A 25444-nucleotide genomic window follows, 5' to 3' on the forward strand; every position below is an offset into this window, starting at 1 on the left:
AGTGGAAAAAGTTTGTGTAGACAGATTGTCTGCTCCGTCAATAAATGATGACAGGATCACAACTGAGTCAAAAGCGCGGCGGATGCCTGGCTTTCCTCACCTCAAAGACCCTTTCAAGCCCTCCGGATCAGACATTTCAACTAATGTGGTCACACGAAGCGAAACACAGCTCCCTGTGAGGCCAAAGTGAGTGACCGCCAGTGCATCGATCAGAAGGAGTGAATTTAGCTTACGACTTTGAAATAACTCGTGGAAAATACGTATCAGCAGGGAGTCTTTCGGAGCCAGTCACCCTCTGTGGCACTACGCTGCGTCAAACTTTCCTCGGTTTAAAGCTGGGATTGTTTCCGCTTGCTCCAGATACACCTTCCTCCATGTGGAAAACCTGACGAACCAAAGCATCGCCAAACTAAAGGGAGCGGATGGCACAGTTTGAAGAACTAAATTTAGCTCTAGTAAGTGGGTTAAATAACGCTCAGTGAGTTTTAAATGCACTTGAAGCTGTTTTTCTTCTAATTTGATGATGATTCCACTTTACTTATTTATTTACTTATTTATTTATGTCCTTAGATGAGGTTCAATTCCATGTTGATACAGCAATAAAGAATCCTTAATATTAACACTTGTTTTTCTTTGAACAATGAGTTCTTATCTTATCTAGTCTTCCATCAAACTTTGAGCAGCAGCCAGTCTGCACAAATAAATAAAAAGGTGGCGCCCACCTAATATCATGTACACTACACATAGATTTAATTGTTTATGAATCTGGTTGCAAGCTGTTATGCAAATGTAATGCAGTCCCTCAGCATGGAAGCTGACAGAAATGCCCAGAATAGTTTAAGGTCTACCAGGTGAAAGGCGTCAAAGTAATGGGTGTCAGGATGAAAGCTGAATATAAATGAGAAATAAAAAGCATGTGTTTTTTTCTCTTCCCATTTTATTTGTCATTTTATATGCCTCACAACCAGATGTGGAAACCAGGGCATTTGTACGTGCAAACATTTTCCTATGAAATCACCGAAGTGAAAGTGGCGTGAAAAAAGCAGGGATAAAACATCAAGGACCGGTACCATTTGATTTTTAACCTCGTAAGTTCTGCCTGAGCACTCCATGACCTCCGACCCCTCATATCCTCAGAATTCCTGCGCTTTCGCTCTGTCAGAGCTGCGTATTTATGGGCCATGTCCGATCACGGCATCCACCTGTTTTTTCACTTCTCTCTGCTAAAAGGTTTCGATTCTTCTCATAATTCACGGCATACGAGGTTGTTTTTGTTTTTTTTTCCTCTCTTTGTGGATTCAACAAAAGGTTTCGTGTCTTAACGCGATGAAACTGAACGCAGCGACTTACCGTGCAGCATTTGTACGTCGCGCACGTAACCGCAAGACATTATTTGACGGGAAAGGATTAGTAGGAGCCGCACTGTGAACATTTTGTCTTGCTTTATAACCGGTTTTCCCACATACACAGACACGTCACATGTCAGTCACAGCGGCGAGTCCAGGTCTCACGTATAAACCCGAGGCCGCCCGGATTATATCACCACCACCTCCTCCCCTTTCCAATTCCACCACACCACTGGCTGACCTTCCGCAGCCTTGTTTCTGACCTTGTGTGTGACATGCAGTAATTGAGATTTTCAGCTCATGGCCAGCTCATTAAAAATGTCTGTACCTCTGAGAGCTGAGGACGCAGAGAGAGAGAAATAAGTAAGGTGTGATGAAGACCCGAGCTACGAGGACGGGAAGTACGTGGAAAAAAAAAAAAGAAAGAAAACATCTGGGCCGCGGTGCTCATTAACACTTCTAATAGTGAATTCATTAGAAGGACCGTAGGAATAATGAACTTTTCTCTCTTAATTAGTTTTCAAATGTTTGATAAGAGACGGACTGAGAAGACTCAGAAAGATTTGGACATCATAAATATAACATGCTCCTTGTACACAACACAATAATTGTTCAAAATGCTTCCAAGCGTCTTCTGGTTTTGAGGCTTTAATTCCGATGACAGCGTGTCTGTGGTTAATCCCGTCTGGACTCCATCTCTCCTCTGGCCCAGACCCCACCATTCAGCTTACGGCTCATCAGCGCCCGTTCCTTCTCTCCAACTCCGCCGGACTTTTATGTCACTGTTGCCATCTATTGGATACATGAGTTCATATCCAAGTGTTCATACCCGAGCGCTGCGCAACTTCCACAGGAGGCAAACAAGTTCAGGCAATTGAAAGCAGAGACTTAAACTATTAGCCAAAACCTGCTGTTTTAGGGCAACACACTTTAAACTATGTACTACTAGATTGGAAAATAATAAGGCAACGTATCTGTCAGGTTGTCTGCACTTCTCGTGGAATAATAAAAAGACAGATTCTGGAAAACTTCAGTGCAACGGCGCACCTCGATTGAATTCTGAGCGGCTGCCACTCTCATTCTGTGGACTCTGTTCACATCCAGAGACACTAAATCAGTCATAAATCCTTTAATCTGCCTCATCCATCACACGGGATGAGCCCGTGTCAGAGGGAGAACCAAAGCGTCAGCAAACAACACGAGGCTGGTGGTCCCGGCTCTGCGGTGGACTTGCAAGTGCAAGCTGACCAAAGCTCATCTTTATGCATGAATATTGTAAATACGCCGTATCAAATATGGATGACGGTGTCATTTTAAAAGAGGGTCCCTCCATCTGCTCGGAGCAAACAGCCAACCCCCTCCTGAGAAGACTTCTTGACAACTTGTTGTAAAAAAAAAAAAAAAAAAAAAAAAAGAAAGAAGAAGAAACTGATGATGGCAAAGAGATTTGAAAAGCAGAGTAAAGTCACAGAGGTACATATCTGAGCTGCGTGGACACGATGAGACAACTTGCCGCTAAAAATAGCAAATGCAATATTTTATTCATCACGCAGCCCCCACACATGCACAAGGATTCACTAATCCAGTTACATGTATTTAGTCCTGCTTTGAGTTCATGTGCTGCCCAGTGTGCGAGAGCTGCATGTGCTAAAGAGAGATAAAAAAAAATGGAGTTTGTGTGGCAACATGAGCTATAAATGTGCACATCGTGCTCTGCCACCTTAAGTAATCTTAAAAGAGATTTAGTCTCAGGTGGCAAATAATAGCTGGTGGTGCCATTATCACTTATATCAGCAGGCTGCTCTCATGCATATCACTACATTCTTTGTGAGTTGCCAAATTGAACTTTTGTGCGCAGACTGTCGCATTCACTATTTAAGAGATGAGTCAGATAAACCCATGCACACTTTCATGGGTAACATTTTCCTATTCTAGTCACTATTACAGATGAAGAATGCTTCCATGTGCTGGATAAGGGGACACGATTACAAGGTGGCAACATGGACGGTGTAGCATTTGTAAATGCAATGATGTTAAAATGATTCTGAATCATCTTAATGAATGATAAAACTAAATATGTATTCATCTTCCTTTAAGTGACACACAAATAAATACACAAAATATACAATCAAATAAAATAAGGTGTAATACCTATAGAAGGAAAACCCACAGGTAGAGAAATTCTGTTCTGCGACCATAGTACATACTTCAAACTTTAAAAGCAACAAAAAAATAGCAATAAACATCTGGAAACCTATCTAGTTGTGTCAGTGGTTGCTCACAATACCGTCAAGGTAAAAGGGTGGCTGTATGGACGCTGATGCAAGGAGATGTGGAGGTGAACAACTGGGAACCCTCCTTTTCCCTTTTCCTACTGCCGACATACGATTGCTCCGAGGCGAGGGGAGCTCATATCTCTTAAATGGAGGAGAAAATGTTTGCTGGCAGGAGGCGGCATCAAAGCGTTGGATCTGTTGGAGCGATCAAGGTTATCTGTGATTATGTTTGAGTTTGTTTAGGGCAACTAATTAAAACTTGGGATTGTTTTAACCAAATAAAGGCAGTGGTAGTTTATGTGCAAGGTGTCATGCTGAGCAGATTTACTAACTTTACTCATCACAGAAGTTCAGGGTGTATTGTTACTTGGAAACTACCATGATGAGGTAGGTTCATCAAACTGAATTTAAAGACGCTACCGAAATTGTGTCAAGACTCCACCAACTAACGACTTAGTTAGTGAACAAGTCATGCTCAGGATTGCGGGGCCAGACTTGAATTTTAGGATTGGGACAGAAAAAACAGATGGCTTCAGGGAAAGTGCGACCCAGACCGCCTCCAAATGGGGTCAAAGATCATCTCTCTCAGTGGGGGTGTTCACACCTGTACTTTAAGCTGATCGCTTGAGATCTGAACGGGGTCTTTTCTCTTCAGGAACACAGAGAGATATTGGTTAGCTGCTAGTAACTCCGGCTGTAAAAATGAACTTTATTGATAAAGTTGATTGATAGGGAGACTGTGCAGCAGATTCTGTGTGAAGAAGTGTCTCCAGGGACAGAGAAGGTGAGGTCCAAGTATAGCAAGTAACAACTCTGAAATTTGGAGGAACAAAGCTCGGGGTGTAAGTTGTAGATTTTCTTATAAACCATACCCATTCCTAAAGTCTTTTACTTACCTCGTGTGTAAACCATTTTTGTTTTCGGAAGTGGTGCAGGTTTTGGAATCGCATGCATTTTTGTGGTAACATATCACTCGTAGATTGCAGACTCTATACAATTTTCTGCAGGTGGGCTGTTCAAACAGACCAGAACCTTTCACTCTTAGTCAATAAGTCTTATCAGTTCAATGTACAGTACAAATATTTAGTTTAAGGAGCAAATTCAATACCTTCCTGTTCAAACACAATTAACAATGGCCTGATGAAAAACTGCATGATTGACACAACTATTGCACTCCTTTGGCTAAATATAACACCAAACTCAAGACTTCCAGTGACATTGCCGTCTAAAACTGTCAACCATATCACTTTTCATACCACCCTGAGACCAGCTCATGTCTCCTTGGGAAGGAAAGTGACCTGTGTCTTTTTCCATCCCATTCCAGTCATTTAATCTTGGAACGGTATCAAGATAGCGATCTCCCTTTAACCTCCACGGAGGGGACAGACACAAAGGGACATACCCCCCACTTCATCACTCAGCGTCAAGCGGTGGTGGCATGCCAAACAATCCCATTAGCCGCTAGCCAAAAGCCCGGGTACGTAGCAGGAGCGGCAGGAGCAGCAGCAGCAATGTCCTGAAACAACCGCAGCCCTCCGCTCATTTGAGAAGCCACTCTCCTTCCAACATCCATGCACTCATGTGTCAGCATATATAATGAACCCGGAGCTGCACCCGGCTTTTACACTGAGGAAATAGCCAGCCCCATCACTCTGAGTAGCTTTTTACAACTCAACACTGATCAATTAATGACTACGAATGAGACCCTGAGAGATATTCTTGCAGGAATATTAGAGTGATGCTGAGAGAAAGAAGGGATTGGGGAACAGGATAATAAACTATGAATTGCAACTTGCAGCGAATCCAGGAGCGCAGAGGCACTTTTGCAGCCGCATGCATATTGATACCTCTTAATGCTAGCAACACATGCCAAGGTTGTTGGCCTCATATAGATGATTTATTTCTCTCTCATATCCAGGTGCCTGTCACAGAGAAATGAGCCGAGACTCTAACAGCAACCGGAGTAATCAAAGTGGCACACAATGTTTAGTGCTTCACAGATCTTACTTCACGAGGCCAGGGAGCCAACAGGGATAGTAAAACACAGTGCTGGGAAGAAGTAAGCTGGAAAAACTCATGAGAAGAGAAAGAGGAAAAGAAACCTGAGAACGAGGAGAAAGAATCAAGTGTAGTAAAAGGAGGAGGAGTTACTCACGGCTCCTTTCACCTTTCCACCTCCAGCTTTCCTTGTGCTTCCCTGAGCCATCCCTCGGCGCACAAACTCCACTCAGAACCTCCACCAGCACCACCAGCAAGAGCAGAGGCACCCGCCCGCCGGCCATGCCCGCGTCTGAAGCTCGCATCTGGGCTACGGCGGAGAGTCAAGGGCCGCGGGGGAGCGCCGTCCCACGCTCGGTCATATCTCACACAGCTGTATGGTGTGATCCAAAAGAACAACACGTCCTCCACGGCTTCCCCCCGGAGCGTTAGCCCTGGGTCACGACACCGAAGCCACAGAGCGGGTCACACGTTCACTGCAGACACCCCCTCCGCCGCCTCCTTCTCATGGGGGTTTGGAATGATCCTTCTGAAGGCAATTGCTTCGCAGACTGATTGTAACTCCACCATTTGTGGAAAAGCAAAGCAAGCCTGGATTTTTGGATTCTGAAATATTGATTTTTTTTTTCCCCTCTCTCCACTCTTCCCTCCTTTTCAGTGCATCAGAAGTGGACTCAGAAAGGTTTTTATATCAGTCCTGGTGAAAGCCTCAAACTGAGCTCAGTGGCAACAGCTCCCACAAACAGATATATCACAAGAGGAGGCAAACCTTTCTCCCTCTTGCAAAGCAGAAGTTGTACAAGTCCACGCGTGGAGCGGTCGCACAGATGGTGACACATCACTTATCCAGCAGCAGCAGCCAACTCTTGTCACCTACACCAGGCAGTGGCTGAATGGGTGAGTGTGTCCAGGAGTGTGTGTGCATGTGTGTGTGAGTGAGTGAACGCGCGTCTCCCACCCCCCCCACCACCTCCCTGTTCGTTCACCCGCCACCGCACGTCACCGATCGCATGAGGCTGTGTTGATATGAAAATAAGGAATAAATCACAGAGATAGTTCACCACAGAGCAGCCTTGACTTTGTCAACAGAGCGTCTGAGAGAGAGAACGAGAGCCCGTATCTAGAAAGCAAACCAAGGAGGGAGGGAGGGAGGGGATATGGAGGAGAGAGACTGAGTGAGACAAGCGTGGGGGGTGTGAATAGCAATTTCTCAAGTGCAATGGCTCTTGCTCTTTTGAACATCCGTGATGCTCGTCCGTGAGTAGATTCTCGACCGGAGTCACCAGTTTTACGGTGTGCGCCCCTGAAACAGGATTACTGTAACATGATACGAGAACTTAAAATGAGAAACAGTTTTGACTGCATGCAAAAATCAAACCGACCGGACCAGCCCCGTGCAGGCAAGTGCACAGACCAGTTTAACCAGGTTTTGTACTGTGTGTGCATGTGACAGTGATTGTTTCAGATTAATACACATGTGGAAAGCAACTGTTTCCATTCTGAGAAAAAAATTTAAATTCATGACGTGAAATCAGGTGCAGTCAAACAGTTTTCACCTGGAAGACTGGAAATTCTTCTACAAATCCATTATGTCTTTTTACGTAATCTCTTTTTCGCCACCATGTGCTCTTTTCGTTCTGTTTCAAACGTACACAATGCACATATGTTATGCACACACGTAAAGCCGAGCACGCATCCACCACGCGGACTATTTTTGTAAAAAACGAGCTCAGCAAGTCTGGGTTTAGAGTTACGCCGCTCGTTTCCTCCAGCTGCCCCGGCTGTCAAGAGGCAGGTGAGTGCAGGTTAACGTGGGGAAACTGGAGGTGTCAGCAGCAGCACCTTCCCGCCACCCACCGCCCCCCCACCCCCCACGCCTCTTTCCGTGCCTCTTTCATTCGCCCTTCGTTATTGTTGTGTAAAACGCCATTACTAAAAATGCTCGTAAACAAACGCGCTGCGGCCCAGATTAATGAGTGTTTCCAGTGTGTGAGGTCAGTGGGCGGATGAGGAGTGTTTACTGAACACTGCGCGTCACTGGCTATTATAGAACGCTGCATGAGAGTCTCCATTTGTGTGCAGTGTTCTCAAATTAAGTCTTATTTAACTGAATAGAGCATCAGATAGACCATGTCTTACAAAAGCGTCCCCATTCGTCAGTCATGTAATCCTTAAGGACCGTGCTCCGGGAGATGTAATTAATCCTGTTACATTAGCCACTGATGGAAGTCTGATTAAAATGGCTCTCTAATGATTAGGCCTCTGGAATAATTACCACTGCACTGACGACGGACCACTTCAACCCCTCAGGACGCCAATCTAACACTCCCACTACCTGCGAAATGTCACCGCTAATGCCAAGCGCACGGAGACCTGGACAATGCAAATTCTAAGCCGGCGGAGTAAATGTCGAGGCAAGTTTCAACAGAGGCAGCATTTACAAAGTGTCTACAGGTTGGCCTAATGTGAACGGTTTTAAGGTGAGGCGTGTCTTTGCCAAAGCTCAGCCTGAAATAAAAAGATTATGCTCATGTTTACTCAGAGCCGACGGATATACCAGAGGCGGATAAGATGCGCAGCCAAAACACATAAATAACTGTCTCTGGCAGGTTAAAGAGAATAGATACATTGATAAAGGAGCATTACATAAACTTTGAACACAGTTATTATGGACTTATGATTCATGTTTTTGTTTTTTTGTGCTACCTAAGCGAGTTGAGCGTTGCCAAGGAGCTGATGTAATATTTTACGGGAACCCAGCAGAGCTTTGCATGCACTATATTAAATGCTTGTGTCGTTCTGCTTCGCACTTCATGCTGCTCACTTTCAGTCATTTATCAACAGGTATTGCTGGAAAAAAGCGCCGTATCATTTATTTATTTATTTATTTATTTACATAGGTCTATGTAGACTATTAGTCTCTGGGTCTTTGGGACCTATGGGTTGAGGGGAGGGGCCTCCGTGGATCATCCCACAGTTATGTGATCACATTAGGATTTAGTGAATTTGGAGGCCAGGTCAACACCTTGTGCTGCTTTTCATGCTTTTTTAGTTGTTTCTAAACAGCCTTTGTGTGCTGTGTCTGTGTCAGGCTGCATCCTGCTGGGGAGTGTCATTGCTGCAGGGTGGGGCTGTCTGATCTGGTCAAGGTGGGTGGTGCATATTATTAAGTAACATCCACACGAATGCCAGGCCCAAAAGTTTCCCAGCGGGGACTTCTTGTCATTCTGGTCATAATGCTATGGCTGATCAGGGGAACACACTTATCTGTGTTAAAAGTAAAAACAGCATCAGTCTGAGAGAAAATTGTCAAATATGAAGAAATAAACCTAATTTGAATCAGTAGTTCACCAGTCTTCAATATATATCTAAACTCAGTCCTGTTATCACACAGCTTTACTTGTGCCTCGATAGCTCCATCGCGCCGGTTTCTATGTATCTGCTCGATCTGGTGGAATTTATTTTCTGTCTCTTTGGTGGATCAGAGGTCTTATACCTATACGCTCATCTTTTCAGCTACCGTGTCCCATGGAGTCAAACCCCTGCCTTATCTCACCATCCTCTACTCATTCCCTGTTGTTTGTGTCAACAGCGTTTCTTGTGCCTCCTGCCAAGGATGAAAATTCCAATTTCTATGCTGTAAGAAAAAAATAAAAATAGATAAAAGCTGGTCCATACAAATCCAGAGTCACGTTGAGTCTCAAAAAACCTGACACAAGGGAATAAAAGTGTGGTTATTTTTAGACAAATTCAATACCTTTTCTCTCACTTCAGTTGCAAGTCCTGGCGAGAGGTTCGGTGTTTACAATTAAAGTTTGAGGACTATATCAGAAGCCTAAGAGCTCTGAAACATGGCCACCCACGTTAACCTCAGAATCAGAGGTTAAGAGAGTAGCCCCGGAGTGGTTTAGCTTCGAGGCTAAACCGCAGTAACGCACTCGTCACCGGGACCCTTGGCAGGAGTCTCCAGAGGCTCAGTGCGGCACTGCCAGCCAGAGAGTGAAGATACTGCAAACTCACGGCCTGTTTGCATTAGCAGGACTCACTCCGTTGACCGTTCAGTGCTGCTACTGCATCCCCTGCCTGAAAGAACTGCTCAGCCCTGCAGTCCTCAAACCTCGGATCAAATGGCTCCCCCCAGGACTAAACACATTAAAACGCTTACGCTGAGAGCTGTATTAAAACGCCTCGTTTTACTATTACATCCCCGCACTCGTGTTTAAGGGGAGCGACAGTGGCGTACATGATCTTCCTTCCTGCCTGAAAGCTGTTGGTGTTGAATGGCTTCAGGAGCTGAAAGCGTGTAGAAGCTTCCACGCGACACGTTTTCTGAACGACCTTGAAAGAAAGTATCTCGTGTCTGGTAATAAGATTCTTTTAAAAAAAAAAAAAAAAAAAAAAAAAATTCTTTCCCAAATAGAAATTTGACAGAAAGATAATTGCATGAAAATGTTCACAGCGTGCATCTCTCTCAGCCACCATGCAGGAAAAGTCTTGGAAAAATTAGCTCCCCATTTGGCCCCCTCCTCCCCCAAGTCAGTATGTTGTTTACGATGCTCCCGTTCTGGCCCCTCTTAGCTCTGCCAACGTGATGTGGCTGACAGCAGGGTTGATGGGTGGTACGAAGACACCCAGCAGGGATGAACAGGCGAAGGACTGGACATTAGCGCACAGCTTGGAGCGCAGCAAGAGAAGCAGGACAAGGGGTGGGGGGGCAATTACACACACACCCACACACACACACACATGCAGGAAAAGGGAAGAAAAAAAAGGCCTTTGGGAATATGAAATAGAGTCAGAAATGTTATTTTGAAAAATCCGTTGATGGACAGGAACATCTTAACAGCCGGTGGCAATAATCAAGAAGTCAGTAACACCACAGCAGACTACATCTTACCCCGCAAGAAAAGTGCACGTACCTGCTCAATATTTGATTGAGCTTGTCATAACAGCTGTTGTAGTAACTTTACAGCTTCTTTCTAGTTTTGGACAAGAGAGTTTGATCATACTAGCACTTGTTGCCTTGTCTCTGTGAGGTCTGGCGGCGGTTTTGAGGCTTGGAACGGTTATCTGGAACAGATATCCCGGCCATGACTTCCTGTTCTGTGTGGCTGTCATTGTTTTGGGACAGTGGTGTCAAACACATACAGCCCGGGGACAAGAACTACGCCGCCAGAGGGTCCGGTCTGGCCCATGGCATGAATGTGCACGAGCCAAAATTACACAGAAGACATGCAACTGCAGTTTTTCAATAAAAGTAGTTGCTATTACAAATTTATCCACTAGGGGTCTGTGAACTAAACAACAACAATTTCACTTTTTTAAAAAAAAAAAAAAAAAAATCAGCTTGTTCATAAAATGTTTTATAAAAGGATAGTTCATTAAATGTTGCCATTTTCATTTGGAGTTGTAGTTGTTATGTTAGTGGTCCAGTCCACTTGAGATTGAGATCAAACTGGGCTGAATGTGGCAATTTGCGATGAGAGGATGGAGCTGGAGTTTAGAGGCGTCTATGATAGGTAACATTAAAGTGCCACAACCACTACAATGTCTTTGTTTAAGGTATTTGCTTCAGAAACGCGACATGTTAGCTTAGTTGCCGGCAGCATGTGGCGGGGTATTCTGCCTCTTTACACAAGCGTGCTCAAACATGATTGCTCAGTCCTTCCATATATGGAATACAAACAAAAACCAGAGAGGCTGTTAATACAGATTAAAAATATGCTTTACTGGCTTTCTTGCTGAGAGTTAGATGAAGAGATTGAGACGACGCACAGACTTCTCTATAACGTGTTCTTATGTGTGAGCTTTAGTTCTGTTTAAACAAAAATGTCCGTTTCCCATTTTCACACATAGTGCAATGCTAAGCTAACTGGGAGCTAAATAAGCTTGCAAAGTTATTACTCTAATAATAAATACACAAGAGCTGGAGTTCCACCTCTATCATGCAGAGTGGTATTAAGCTCACAGTGGCTGCTAATATATTAGAATAATAATATTATTTTGATTATGCATTAAACCAAGAAGGGGACCTGCGTGTTTCTGTGAAGACGTGTTTTCCAACTCCGTAAAACAATAACTCACAGTGCGCCTTTTTTCAGTGCATTTGATTAGAATTTTAATTATATCCTATCTGAGGAAGGCAGATGGAGCATAAATTAGCCATCAGGACTGAGGCTGAACAGTGACACTGTGTGATGACAGATTTTTTATTTTTTTACCCCCCAACCTTCACACCAGACTTCCAAGCGATTCATATTTCATAACTGTTTCAACCTCAAGAATGCAAAGAGAGATCAGGATGCGTCCTCATTCACAGAGATATGGGCGTCAACCTGAAGCGAGAATTATAGCACAGTGACATCTAATCTACAGGTTGTAAATACACGTCAGGACTGGATCTGATGCGGTGCCGTCTGCGCGCGTGTGTGCGTGCTCTTTGGCGTGCAGCGCAGTAACACTGTGCTGTAACATATATTAGTGCATCTGCTGCAGACACACACACACATAAACGCAGCTCGTGAGTGAGTTATGTTGAGCATGTATGGGGGGTGATAAACAGGACCACACCCAGCATTCCCTGCATGGCCAGGTTACGATGGCCCACTCAATCAACCCCGCCGTCCCGCCTTCACCTCCGGCCATCTATGTGTCTTCCCCAACACACACACACATGTAGCCCCCCCCTCCACTTGCACCACCACCCTCCAATCAATGAGAAGCCACAGGAGGAGCGTGGCTGAAGGTTAATGGGTGCAGGAAGAAGCGCATGTGATCACTCACCAAGGCGTGGAGGGGAAGAAGCAACTTGCACACATCTATTGTATCTACAAACTTTAACACGGCGGAGATGGCTCGTCTGGAGCACTCGCCATGATTTAGAAAAACTATGCATGATCGAAATGCACATTGATGAAATAGTGAATCATTCTCACGCTGTTTTTTTAAGGAATGACTAAATGCCACACATTTTTACATGAGCTAATTTTACGGTAACGAACTGTTGTACGAATTCTAACATCTGGTCTTTTATTGAGACAAACCGGGCGAATGTCATTTGCCTACGTACCCTCCACCCCAACGTCCTGGTTTCATTTCCCGTAATGGCTGTTGTCAGCAGTCTCACCTTGCAGAGAGATCCCAGCCTGCAGCATTATCGTCCAGATAGCACAAGGCACGCGTGATTTACAGCTGCTGTGGCTGCAGGGCCATCTGGACCATAACCACTCGTGAACACTCAGCATTAGGCCCTACATCTCCCCCTGCTTTGCTTCCTCTCTCTTTCAGTACATGTTTTCGGTATAAATCCTCTTTCCTTGCATTAATACATAGTATTCCCCCGCTCCCCTCATGTGCACATGCAAACTAAACCTTGCAGACGTTCTCTTCTCTTCCGTGTCTCCAGCTTCACTCAGATTTTCACTACAATTACACTTGCTTTCTCTAGGATTTGAAGGTGTATCTGCCTTAATAACGTGTTGTCACGGTGAAAATTAATGTGAAAAAGAGAGGCTCCGCTCTCTTGTAAGACTTAAAAGTAGACTTGCATTAGTAACCAAACCTAAAATAAAACTTTTTGCTATATTTCCTGTTGAATTCTGTAGAGTCTCTTTCAGTCTCTCCCAGTAGTATGCATTTTCTTATCCTCCTAAAAATGTTACGTTCCTTATCAAAAGAAACTGCTAGGAGTACCTTAGTTCTGTAAAGTATGTTTGATATTGCCTAAAAAAATCACACTGTTATCAGTAAAGAGGGTCGTCTGAGTGACACTGGACTGAGGAAACCTGCACCTTGCACTGTGGTTTCACAGAGTCCACATAAAATCCGTGGGAAGACACCTCTCGAAGACAGAGCCACTGGCGTTGGCTTTATCCCAAGTACATAGGTGATAATCACACAGCCCTCAGTGTAAATGTGTCCCATTCATGATTATGGCAACGTCGTAAATGTAGCTCTGCATCTTTTAATGACCTGTGCCTGTGATTCAGTGTGTCTCTAAAGAGCCTTCTGCTGCAGTGTGTGTTCACTGGACTGTGTGATGAGAACCAGGTGAAACATCTGGTGTCGTATAAAAGTGCCGGGGCATTAGGAGCAGAGCCGTGTACAAGCTTCGAAATAGCTGCAGACCTGAGGAGGGTGCTGCTGAGGTCAGCTTCTGTATTCTAATTACTGTCCAGGAGGAGGCAGTGTTGAGCTCTGTCAATGTCAAGTTGAGGCACCTCGGGTTCTCGTTCCACCCCAGGGAGGCCACGGACGCCTGGAGGAAACCAGGGTTTAGGTGTTGAAGTGACACCAGGCAGACGGTTCCTGGTCCTTCATACCCTTTTAGATTAGATCTGCAAATCAGCCGCTAGATGATCCCTTACACCATAGATTGGCTGGAATGAATTATTTACACATCATACAGATGTGCACAACCCCATATCTCCAGAGTTTGAAGGACATGCTTTTTTTTTGGGTGGATCAGTCTGAGGAGAGAAACATATACGATGTTCAGCGTGCAGGGCAGAGAGAAAAAAGACCTAAACACAAATCGATTGACTTCTCTGGTCCATACTGTACACTGAAAAATATTAAGTTATTCTGCTTATAGGGAGCTGCAGCACATATATGCAGTCTTGAGTGTGTGTGTGTGTGCATGTGTGTGTGTCTTTCCTATTGTATATTGCGTTGCACAGAGGGGACCTCTGAATAAAAACTGCACCTCGCCATCTTTTGCGCTGCTCCTAAGATTTTGCTTATGCTAGAAATATTTACAGGACTGCAAGCTGCCTAGAATGTAATAAAGAACCATCTTGCATATAAAATAAAAACAATAATATTCATTTGTATGTCAAATATTTGGGGGACCTTATGTTGTGTGTGATAGGAGATAATGGATAGGATATAAAGAAATATACCCGTCTGGCCAGGAGGTGGCACTCTAAACCAAGCTAATCCTTCAACAGGGATCTGGGACCGACTGGGTCTTGATATCATGAGGAGATATTTCTTGTCTTTGAACAGCACCTTCTGTGGTCCAACTTCTTTAAGTTTTTTAAAGAGTGCAGACAAATACAGTCTGCTGCAAACAATTTAAAATGAAAATAAAATGAGAGGGACTGAGAGAACTGGAGTTTATTTAGAGGAATCACCAATTCAACAGGTTAAAGAAAATACATATTGTTAAATCCATCTGTAATTAATGGCACTTTATTATGTTTATGTGTTTTTTTTTTTTTTTTTGCCTTTTGGAAAGTTTGATGCGTAACACTGCACATCTTTCCATTGTTACATCTCTCTTCTGTCAAATATCTTCCAGCTGAGCTCGTTCAGGTTGAACAGATATTCTCCCCTGTTCCAAAAGAGGGCAGTAGAGTCTCATGTTGTGAGGCAGACGCAGCTCAGACTGTCCACGCTACACTTTCCTTGAGCCCATTCTCCTCACTCTGTTTCATTGGGACTAATTAAAGTGTCCTTCATCAGAAGCAAAATGTTAATGATTGATCCGGTTTGTTCCCAAACTGATACCGAAATGGCTGCATTGGGTAAATGTTCACTAATTGGTCAAAGCAAACGCGTGCATAAGTAAAAGTATACGCTGACACAATGCTCATATTAAACAGTCTTGCTCCAGTTTCTCATCTCCCCTCAGACAGACGCCACTATCTGCTTTATACTTCCGCTCCTTTCCTATTTTTCTCTTTGCGAATTGACGGACCAATAAGCCTTTAATCCCTGTAATACAAACTTTCAACAGAATCATTTTTAATTGCATAAAGTAAACAGTGAATGCGTAACCAGATCTCCTCTCGGGATATATTTAGTTTGGCTACTGACAGCAGATTAAGTTGAAAAGTAAGCCTGTGAGATATTTTGATGTAAAAAAAAAAGAAAATAAAAGAAAGAAAGAAAGAAAAAGGATGAAAGCACGGAGAGCAGCGCGGGATGTCACAATAATTCCTGTGCAGCAAGGATTTTGCCAACACATGAGGAGAATAATCATATGGAGATGATGGTGGTGGCTCTGTGATTAATGGGCCCATTTTCTTTGCACAGCTTGGATAGCGGGTCTACTTGGCCCCATTAGGAGGAAGCCTAAAGCCACCCGGTTCTACCGCACGCCATTCATCAGGCTAATATGAGCAACAGAAGAGATTTAGCCTCAACAGCTATGAAATATGCACTACGAAATACACACTGTCATATTCCCTTTATGCTTTTTTTTTTATGATATGATCTATGCATCTGAATACCTGTGTTGGAAGGTGTCGTGTCTCCGGTAATCACAGTGAGACGGAGAGAGAGCCAAGGCTAAGGTCTTATCTCTTATCTCTTACTCGTCGCCACTCGCTGAGAAGAACCGGAGGCAGGAGCCTGCGCTTGCGCGTTTTCTCCCCTTATTTGATGCACTACAGGGAGCAAGAGTGGCAAACTCTGGCCAGACAGCCACAGAGACATGCCAGTCCCCCTTTTAGAGCAATATGCAAATCCACTGTTAAATTTCATTTTTCTAATCCCTTTAATCAGAAACAGGGGAATAAAGCCAGCTGGTAGGAACCCATGTTAAGATGTAATTAAGCATCTGATTGAATTTCAGTGCATACCAGAGTGTGTGTGCCAATGTGTGAGCAGGAGTGGGAGGAGGGGGTTAGAAGATAGAGGGGGGGGTGAGGAGGGATGGGCACTTGTACACCAGATTGAGCATAGGGGTTGGTGTAGGAGGGGGGGGGCACATTGCCCATCGACGGGGGACCTGGTGCTCGCGGTGGGCTTGGTATTTTCCAACATGCTCCACTGCATGAGCGAGCAGCGATCAGTGGCACATTTTTATACATTACCACGAAGCCCCCCCTCCCAATGTCAATCATCTTCCTGCTGGCACTGGAACGGTTTTCTCCTGCTTAAATCACAACATAAGGCCACAGAAAACAGACGCAACAAACGGCATCTCCGCACGTCACCTCCATCAGCAAATATGTGGAATGTGGAAGGAGAGCCGTGCTGCTGGCGTGTTACGGTACGTCGTTCGCCTTTTCAGTGAAATCTGCCGCAGACATTTCCTCTTCCGCCTCGCTCAACACGGGTTTGCTATCACCATACTCCTCTGGGATCAGCTCTGACGGGTATACTGCATGCACACCTGGGTACTGGCCAGATATGTAACCTAATCCATGTGTAGTTGACAAAGGCACACACACACACACACATAGACACACACACACAAAGGAGCCTGTAATGAAATTCATTCACTCAGAATGTATTCACTCCCAGACAGAGACAATATAAAGCCCGGTCTGGGGAGAGGGAAGAGCTGTCACACCAGTTTAGTTGAGCTTGGATATAGAAAAGATCCATTACTGAGACCTTTCATCACCAAATGACGCATAAAACCTGTGGGGCTCTGAAGCAGACTACGAGATGGGGAGGCGGGTAGGCCGTGAAGAAAAGGAAGGTGGACAAAGACGGGTGACGGGAGTCGACAGGTCATCATGTGTGTGCGCCCTCCCGTCGTCCTCTCCCAGTCCTCCTCCACCACCTTTTCTCCGCGCTATGGCTGTCAGCACTCGAGGCCCGTCTGCTGAACAGGGTGCCGGGTGGCAAACTGAGGCTGTGGAGACCCAGACATACACCATCCTGACCTCTGCTACCCCAAATATACATTTACTCACGGTTAGTCAAGCATGGGAAGAAAATGATGGCATCATTTGCTTTAGATAATTTCAGCTTCAGTTTAAATCACTTCGTTACAATGGTTTGGTGACTTTGTCCAGTTGAGGTCACTGCTGCTTCTGCTACAGGCCTGAGACATCATTCTTTTGTAAACATATTCGTGCGGTTTTGGATTTTAAACACGACTTTCGCCACATGCACGTTGCAACCGAGTGTTTAACAAGAACAGACACTGCTACAGGGTGGAAATCATCAAACACTCAAACTGATCTGCTGGATGAGCTAACTCATCCTTGATATGCTGACTAGGCTTCCAGGCTTTACACCTGGTCTATTCTGATTAAAAAATTAACTCAAGTAGTCTGGCTCTACTGCTAATCCTTCTCTTCAAAGATCACTTACAAAATCATTCAGTCGTTGTTGGTTTTACTGTTTATTTCATTGATTACATATCAGAAAAAAAGAACAATACTCTTTCTGGGCTGACTGCTAGCTACACTCACTGCACCATCTTGTGGTAAGAAGTGGTATTACATGATGATACGATAAGTAGATATCGGATATCTTTGACATAATGGTATAGAAAGTATTTAATCACGTTTAATGTTAGTTTTTTTATTTTTAAATAAAAAAAACTGTTTAAAATGTTTATCTACCTGAGTTTGCAGTAGTTGTAGGATGACTCCATGTATGAATAAGTCTTGATACACAATCTCCCAGAATTTATGAGTTTCATTTGACCATATTTATAACTTGAATGGTCAGCGAGTGCATTCACAACACTGAAAACAGTCAAGAAAAAAAAACTGTTTCCTCTTTCCTTTGTCTTTGCTGCGACAGCTTTAATACCGTGTTTTCACAGCCATTTACAGTGTGTGTACATCACTATAGCGAGCTCTTTGTCCACAAACCACAAAGAGAAGTGTAACGGTTACGTGCTTGCTTACGAGCCATTGTTAGAGAGCCACGGCCTCTCTCAGGGAGACAAAAGGACAGAGGTAAGCAGTAGTTCAGAGAAAGGTGATGTATGATCAAACGTGAAAGCGGTATTGATTTTCCTCAATTGTGTTTGCTCCGTTTGCCACTATTAAATATGGATTGTGCACAACTGCCATCTTGACTTTGTCTTGAAATTGACACTCTCTCTATAAAGGGCTATAGCTTTTTCAATAAAGGCCCGTGCCGAGAGAGAGAGAGAGAAAGAGGGAGAAAGACGGAGATCTGCCGCGGTGAAGCCAGAGGCTCCTCCATGTTTGACTTGCTTCAGAGGAGCACATCAGTAACAGAGGCGCACTGAGGTTAAACCACATCACAACGAATGGAAAGAGACAGAGCAGAGATGTCAGGAAGCTAGAGATAGGCCACACTATAAAGAAAAATGGCTGTTCAACAATGCACTGTGCCCATGTGTTCATGTACCTGCACATGCTCATGTTTAGAGTAAAGTGATGGCTATGCTAAGTAAGTAATTCTCCTCTAAAAATAAACATAAAAGGTCCACAAGTGAATTAGATTGTGGGACTATGACACTGTCCTAGTCCCCAGTGAAGGTGAAACACAGTGTCTCCATTTCCAGCCCAGTTCTTTGTCACTTTAGCTCACTTTCATTCTTGAAGAACTGTTGCCAAGTGAAAGCAGGAATAGTAGGATTGATAAAGATAAGATAAAACTTTATCGATGCCCACTGGAGAAATTCAAATGTTACAGCAGCACAAATTAAACAGTGAAAGAAAGTAAATAGGACACAGAGAGTAGGCAGCCGCAACAATAAATAGGACAACAAAAAGTACAGTACACAAGTGACAACAGTTGTGGATAAAGTGACAATGCTACATATGGACTCATTGAGGTCAGAGCTGTGTGCTTCTGTGCAGCCTGATGGCAGTGGGCACAAAGGAGCGTCTGAAGCACTCAGTTTTAAATGTATACGAATACATTTCCCACAGCACGCAAGTTCTTCTTTTTAAAAATGACACTTTTATGGACATAAATGAAAAACAACGGTTTATTTTCCCTACACTGTATGTTCGAAAAACAAAGCCAATAACACATAAACCAGTGGAGTGACCATTAACGTAGACAAACTCATTTAAAAACGATATCCCGGAGGTTAAAGCTTCCTCGACTGATTCCTCCAAAAGAGGAAGAGTTGTGAATTGTGGCAGTGACCACACAACAAATGTTCCCCGCAGCCGCGATAACGGTCAGACATCCCATCCTGCGCCGTCCCTGCCTTTGTCTGGAGATGAATAAATCCAGCTTGATGCTCATCTAATGTAGTGCTTAGAGCCATTGCCTGTGACAAATTGCACATTACCTTGGATGCCGTGTCCTTGTGAAGCCGTTGCGGCACTGTAGCACCTATTAGACACGTTTGTTTGTTTAGAGTTTTTCACGTCCATTGAAATCCATTTTCAGAAGCGGCTGCAGCCCGGCAGAGGACTGTGGAACGGAAGAGTTAGTAAGTGTGCTTCAATTTGGGCCTGATAACTCATAAAAATGGGACAGGAACAAAGCAAGCAATGTGCCGTTAGCACATTTGCATGCAGAGGTTCATTTTGAGATTGGGCTGCGGTGGATGTCCGTGGTTTTGGCGGCTAAGTTCTGCTTAGCTGATGCTACAAATCCCCAAAAAGTCCAAGATCATGTCGAAGAGTTAATCCTGTTTTAGAGGCCAAAGGAGACTGAGATGATCTCAAATGTACATGGTGCTAAAACTAATTAAACTGGATCTCTATGGCGCTTTTCTTACGGAATACTAGAATACAAGAGAGCGTAATGTTTTACAGTTTAAAACAGAAGCAGATAAAATACCATAAATGCAAATAAAGGGCAACAGTAAATATAAAGAAAACTAAAGTTTAAATTGTTTAATATTAAGCTATTCAAATAATACACAGGTTAATTATTTTTTTAATTCAAAAACTGTGCAAAAGAAGGTTGGTCATGCAGCTGCTGTAAACATAAACATACATACATACATGGCTTTTCACCTTGGGGCTGAACAGGCTCTCTCTTTAAATTTGTGGGGGAAAAATTAAAAAATAGCGTATATTTTCTTATGATTAACTGAAGAGCACATACGCAAATCTCAGTAAGGTCAAAACTTTATATCTACTGTTCCCATCAAGGGTCGTGATCTCATTGTGAAACCAGGAAGCAACGCGTCAGAGGGCAACGTGCCGGATCCAGATTAAAGATCGCACGTTTTGACCTTCAGATTGGAATACACCACTGAAATGTGCAGACACACACTGGCAAGTACATACCCATACAGGTGTGTTATCCCTACAAAGCTCACATCTCATTATTCTGGGTCCCCTGACATTTCACCACCGCAGAGAGCTTCCATATTAATCTCGGAAAACGCGCGTCTCCCGTTCCCCGCGCATTCCTGCCCCTAATGACAGTTTTATCATAACTTATTATAGCTGCCCCAACCCTCGGCTGAAATTATGTAAATGCCGCATGTTTGGTGCGGAAAAACATCTTTATGTTTTGCTCAATGGTCGCTCAAGCAGGAATCTAATTCTGCCCACCGACAGCCTAAATGAATCGGCTTGTTACGGTTTGAATAATGGTCGGAGCCGCGGGAGACGGGGTCGGCTAGCTGAAGGTTGAGAAGGAGAGACCCACTTAGTTAGCCGCCGCCTTATCGGATTGTACCCACGCCTCATTCATTACCTCCCATCACTTCCTTCATTTGCAATAAGCAATATCATTACGGGATGATTTGCCTCAAACGTGGGGTTGAAGTAACATCTCGAGGCAGGAATAGCTGCTCCAAGATTTGTAATTTGGGCTGCAATATAGGCCGCTAATAAAGCTTCGAGTTCTCTCACCCACACCACCCGCCCCGCTCTCTTTGTTTTGCCTCTGTCTTTTCTCTCTCACACACACACACTAGGAACATGCAATAACACAGAGACCTACACAATACATTGGCTTTAATAGGATTTTCTGAAATGAGCAACGTCTTTGGCTGACACAAAAACCTGCACAGGTGTCTAAAATTTTCACTTCCATCTGTGTTTCTGTCTGTCTTCTTTGTCAGTTTTAGGATTCTTTGTCTTTCTGTTGCTCGGAATTTCCATTTGCCTCGCTGTCTCTTCCTGTCTCGACTTCTCTCCCCCTTCCTCACAGCCCTATTTGCAGTCAGTGACACCAGCAATCCTATTTATTTAGGTAGTTAAGTGAGCAGCCTCACAACCAGCGAGCCTGATTTCCAATTATGCTCCATACGCGCGCCTGTGAGAACGTCTCTGACTTTAAGAAGTCAGCCCCTGCTTCCTTGACGTGTCAGAACCTAGAGTCTTTAAAGGCTACATGTCTGATCTCTATACAGCCTTTAGATCTATACATTAAAAGATTTGATTTCTTAACTGTAAAGTTGTAGCGTGAAATAGAAGCACGTACGCTGAAGCCTTAGTCCCAGTTCATTCAGTCTCATTTTGACATTGTTTACTTAGTGGTGAGAGCGCATGAATCCCTTAACCTCTCCTGCCACCATGTGGTAAACCACTGGTGGACACGTCTGCCGTCTTACTGGCGTCCCACGTGGTGGATTCAAATCCCTCTGTAATTAGATAAATGTCCCCTAACCACCGTTTCAGTGCACACTAACGCGGATAAGTATATGAGTCCTAATAAATTAGCTGCTCGTGATGAAATTAAAAGGATCACAGAGCTATTTTGAAAACTAAGCCTCCACCGCCTTCATCCGTCACTCATGTAGCATTAATTATGTAGACAATGAGAAGTATACACCGATCAGGCATAACATTATGACCTCTGACAGGAGAAGTAAATAACATGTTACATACAAAAACGCTTTGGGAAAATCTAAAAACAGAACAAACAAGGTGTTGATCTGGCCTCCAAATTCACTAGATCTCAAACTGATCAAGTATTTGTGGTATGATCCACAGAGGCTCCTCCCCTCAACTCATAAGGACCCCACTAACAACACGCTCAGAAGGCCCATGTCCATTCTCTGATGAGTATCAACTGTTTTGGAAACTCAAACAATATTAGGAAGGTGGTCATAATGTTAAGCCTGATCGGTGTAACTTTGCAATATTTTTTGCTGGTTGACATTTAAAGCCTCACACTTCTTCTTCTTCTGTCTGAAAATGTCACTCCAAGAAATTAAAATTTCCTAAATCCTTGCCCTTTGCTTTGAACCGTAGGCTCTAAACAGGTGTTCCGGGGATAATGTGAGTCAGCCAGGTGAGACAAAGAAGAAAACAACATAATGAACAGTAAACAATGAAACAACAGATGACGATATTAAAGTAAATCGGAGATTAAATAAAATAAATAAATAAAAAAAAATAATGTGCGTTGCTACAACGGGTAATGATGAACTCAAACAGTTGCCATCAGATCATAATCAGTACTGCAAACAGAGCGCAGATAACGTCACGTCTGCCAGAAGGTGTGTGAGACGGGGGTTTGATGGCGCAGAGTGTGGACTACAGAGAGCAAACAGAGATATTTAAAGAGAAAGACAGCTTGCTAGACAGCATACGCCCTACACCGACAGACTTGGAGGTGGAAAGAGGCACTTTTTTCCCCCCCTTCGTCTGCATGGTCATTGATTGCGAGACTGCCGAGGATTGACACAACACCCCGCAGGCAGGGACAGATGGGCCGTCACCACTGGAGCACACGGGCGGCATCAACTCTGTCTACACCGTTGGGGCCAGCCGATCCCCCAGATGGCTGGGAGGACCCGGAGACAGTGAATTATGAGTGATGCGAAACCACTGTGTAAGCATGGTGGGGGCATTTATCATGATTTGGGTAGATATATAGATTAAGTGAATTGTTTTTCGGTGCAGGGCAGCACACTGGCAACGTAATAGAATATGAAGGAAAACGCACGTATCCACATTCACACTTACAACAGGTATGGGAGCAAGTCAAAGCAAGAGACAAAAGCTGGTCTGCGGTGAGGGTATTTCAGGTTGTGTTCAGTTTTTAGTGTTCTCCTCGTTTTCAAGGTCTGTCTCAGGCACGCTGTTCTCTAAAAATAACGAATGGCCTCTCACCTCTCTTGGCACACATATATATATACACAGCCTCCTCTATCTCTGCTGAACTGCAGGCAACTTCTTATTCTGTAGTTACGTCTGTATATTTAGGTGAGTGGAGCTGGAGTGCTTCTCCTTGGCTCTAGGTCAGGGGTTTCATCCGCCAGGGACTCAGACTTCTGCCGGCTTCTCAGTGCTCTAATGGGGCACCGAGGGAGAGGAGGCTTCAGCCGGGACCATCTACCTCATGTGGCAAGCTTAATTGGGTATAAAGAGATGTAGCCCTCCCTGCACCCCTCCACCTCTGGGTAAGCTGCATGATATGTTTAAGTAAAGGCTGTAGACGTTGGAGTGCAGGTTAAGGCTCGCTTTGCCTGGAAGGAGAGGACGTCTGCCGGCGCCCTTCTAGTCTCAGAAGTGTGCGGGACTCTCCTGTGAACAGCTTTTCCAGATGACCACAGTGGTGCACTTAAAGGGCTTGGTTGGAATTACCCCTGTTTCAAGGGGAAAGTGGCCTTAACATTGATGGATGGACTAGAATGTCACTTCTCTGCTGCTTTCTTCAATTTCTTCCTTAAACTGATAAATCAAGTCAGAAGCCATTAGGTGACTAGTAGCACCGGGGCATTTTCAGCGGTACTGGTGAGCATGAAACCACCCACGCTCCAAGAGAAAAACAACACTCCCTAAAAAGGTGAATAAATCACTTTGAATCTGCAGGTCAATAGTATTGAACAATAAACGTCTTTTTCGCCATTCCTTCATCGGTGTTCAAAGAAAAGGGTGGCAGGGGAGGTACGGCGGGGGTTGGCTCAGCATACAGGGAAAGTGTTAATGTGTGTTAATACACTAAAAGCCAGGGGGTCTTTCCTAGGTGATGGATTGTCGCCACTAAATTAGTGTGTTTGACAGCTCTAGTGTGGCACTATAGGTCAGGGAAGAGCTGTCAGCTATAGAAGGTAAAGAAGGCCAGGTTTAGATATATGAGAGAAACTGAGTGAGCCAAAAATTGACTGACGCTAGTGTAGTGTGGAGCTGGCCTAAATTCGTAGATGAACAGGAATGAGGTAGTTTCCCAAACAGAAGACTACAGAGAAGCACTAGAGAAGCATTACAGTGTCTTTATATGATATGCTGTATCAATATCGCAATGATGGGAGTTTTTATGTTCTTCTGTTTCCAAAAACCTGGATAAAAACCCAAACAGCGATAGATAAAATACATGACTATTACTACACTGAATGCATTAGATTCTTGATTGCTTACAAAGTTGAATTAAAAATATACTAGCAAATTGCATTCCAGTTTTAGTTTTGCAAGTAAGTATTTGGACCTAAACTGATACAGTAGATACATTGAAAAACCTGATGAGAACATCCGATAACTGTTGAAGTACTTCGGTGTAGGCGTGTTAGTGGTGGGATGACATGTCGACACTTCCTTCCCCAGAGCCCCACTGCAACGCTGGTAAAATCTGTTGTGTATCATCTGTATATATTTCGCTGCTAGTTTTCCACGGATTAGGACAAAACATCCATTTTCCCTTCATTGATTAATGGTATTTCCAGACGTGGAGTGTATTTGTTAGTCCTGGATGCACCATAAGCACATGACTGATGGCAAATCCATACTAAGAGGCCCAGTTCATATTGGACATGTAGCAAGAAACATCTGGAAATGTCAAAAGATTCTGTAAGCTTTGGTAGCGTACAGGTACATGCAGTAAAAGTGTATGAGGGGATGATTGTAGAGGCCTGAGCTGTCAAAATACCAACAAAGAAAGTACTGAAATGTTATTAAAGCGGCGTAAATCTTTACTGCAGATGTACTGTATGTCTTGCTGATGGGGAATAGCAGTGAGGGGTCGGTGTTTGACAGCACATGTCAGATGTGCTGAGGACATGTCAGGCAGGAGTGATGCAAACCCTGTCAGCTCCCCGCTCACGCCCATTCCCAGAGCGCTGTGTCAGCTACCTCCCTATTGATCGGTACACTTCTTTGGGGAATTTGGCTTGATCCGTTGTCGTCGCAGCCGTAAAACCAATTGAATAGAGAAATCACATGTATAAATAAGCAATGTTCTGCATGAGGGCGCCCTGGAATGACACACTGACATAGTCACCTTGACATAACCCTG

General features: G+C 44.1%; 1 protein-coding gene across 6 annotated transcripts in view; it reads right to left on the reverse strand.

Moving 5' to 3' along the window:
* The window catches only part of robo1 (roundabout, axon guidance receptor, homolog 1 (Drosophila)), a 207573-nt gene that overhangs the window by 148209 nt on the left and 33920 nt on the right, over nt 1-25444 (reverse strand). The window contains exon 1 of one of the 6 annotated variants that reach the window (XM_047593830.1): nt 5778-6104. The exons of the other annotated variants lie outside the window; for them this stretch is intronic. Coding sequence (XP_047449786.1) covers nt 5778-5925 — 148 coding nt within the window. The 5' untranslated portion in view covers nt 5926-6104. Of the gene's footprint in view, nt 1-5777; nt 6105-25444 lie in introns of those variants that run through there. 6 annotated transcript variants of the gene reach the window in all.

Source organism: Mugil cephalus, chromosome 9 (genome assembly GCF_022458985.1).
Source record: "Mugil cephalus isolate CIBA_MC_2020 chromosome 9, CIBA_Mcephalus_1.1, whole genome shotgun sequence".
Lineage (NCBI taxonomy): Eukaryota > Metazoa > Chordata > Actinopteri > Mugiliformes > Mugilidae > Mugil > Mugil cephalus.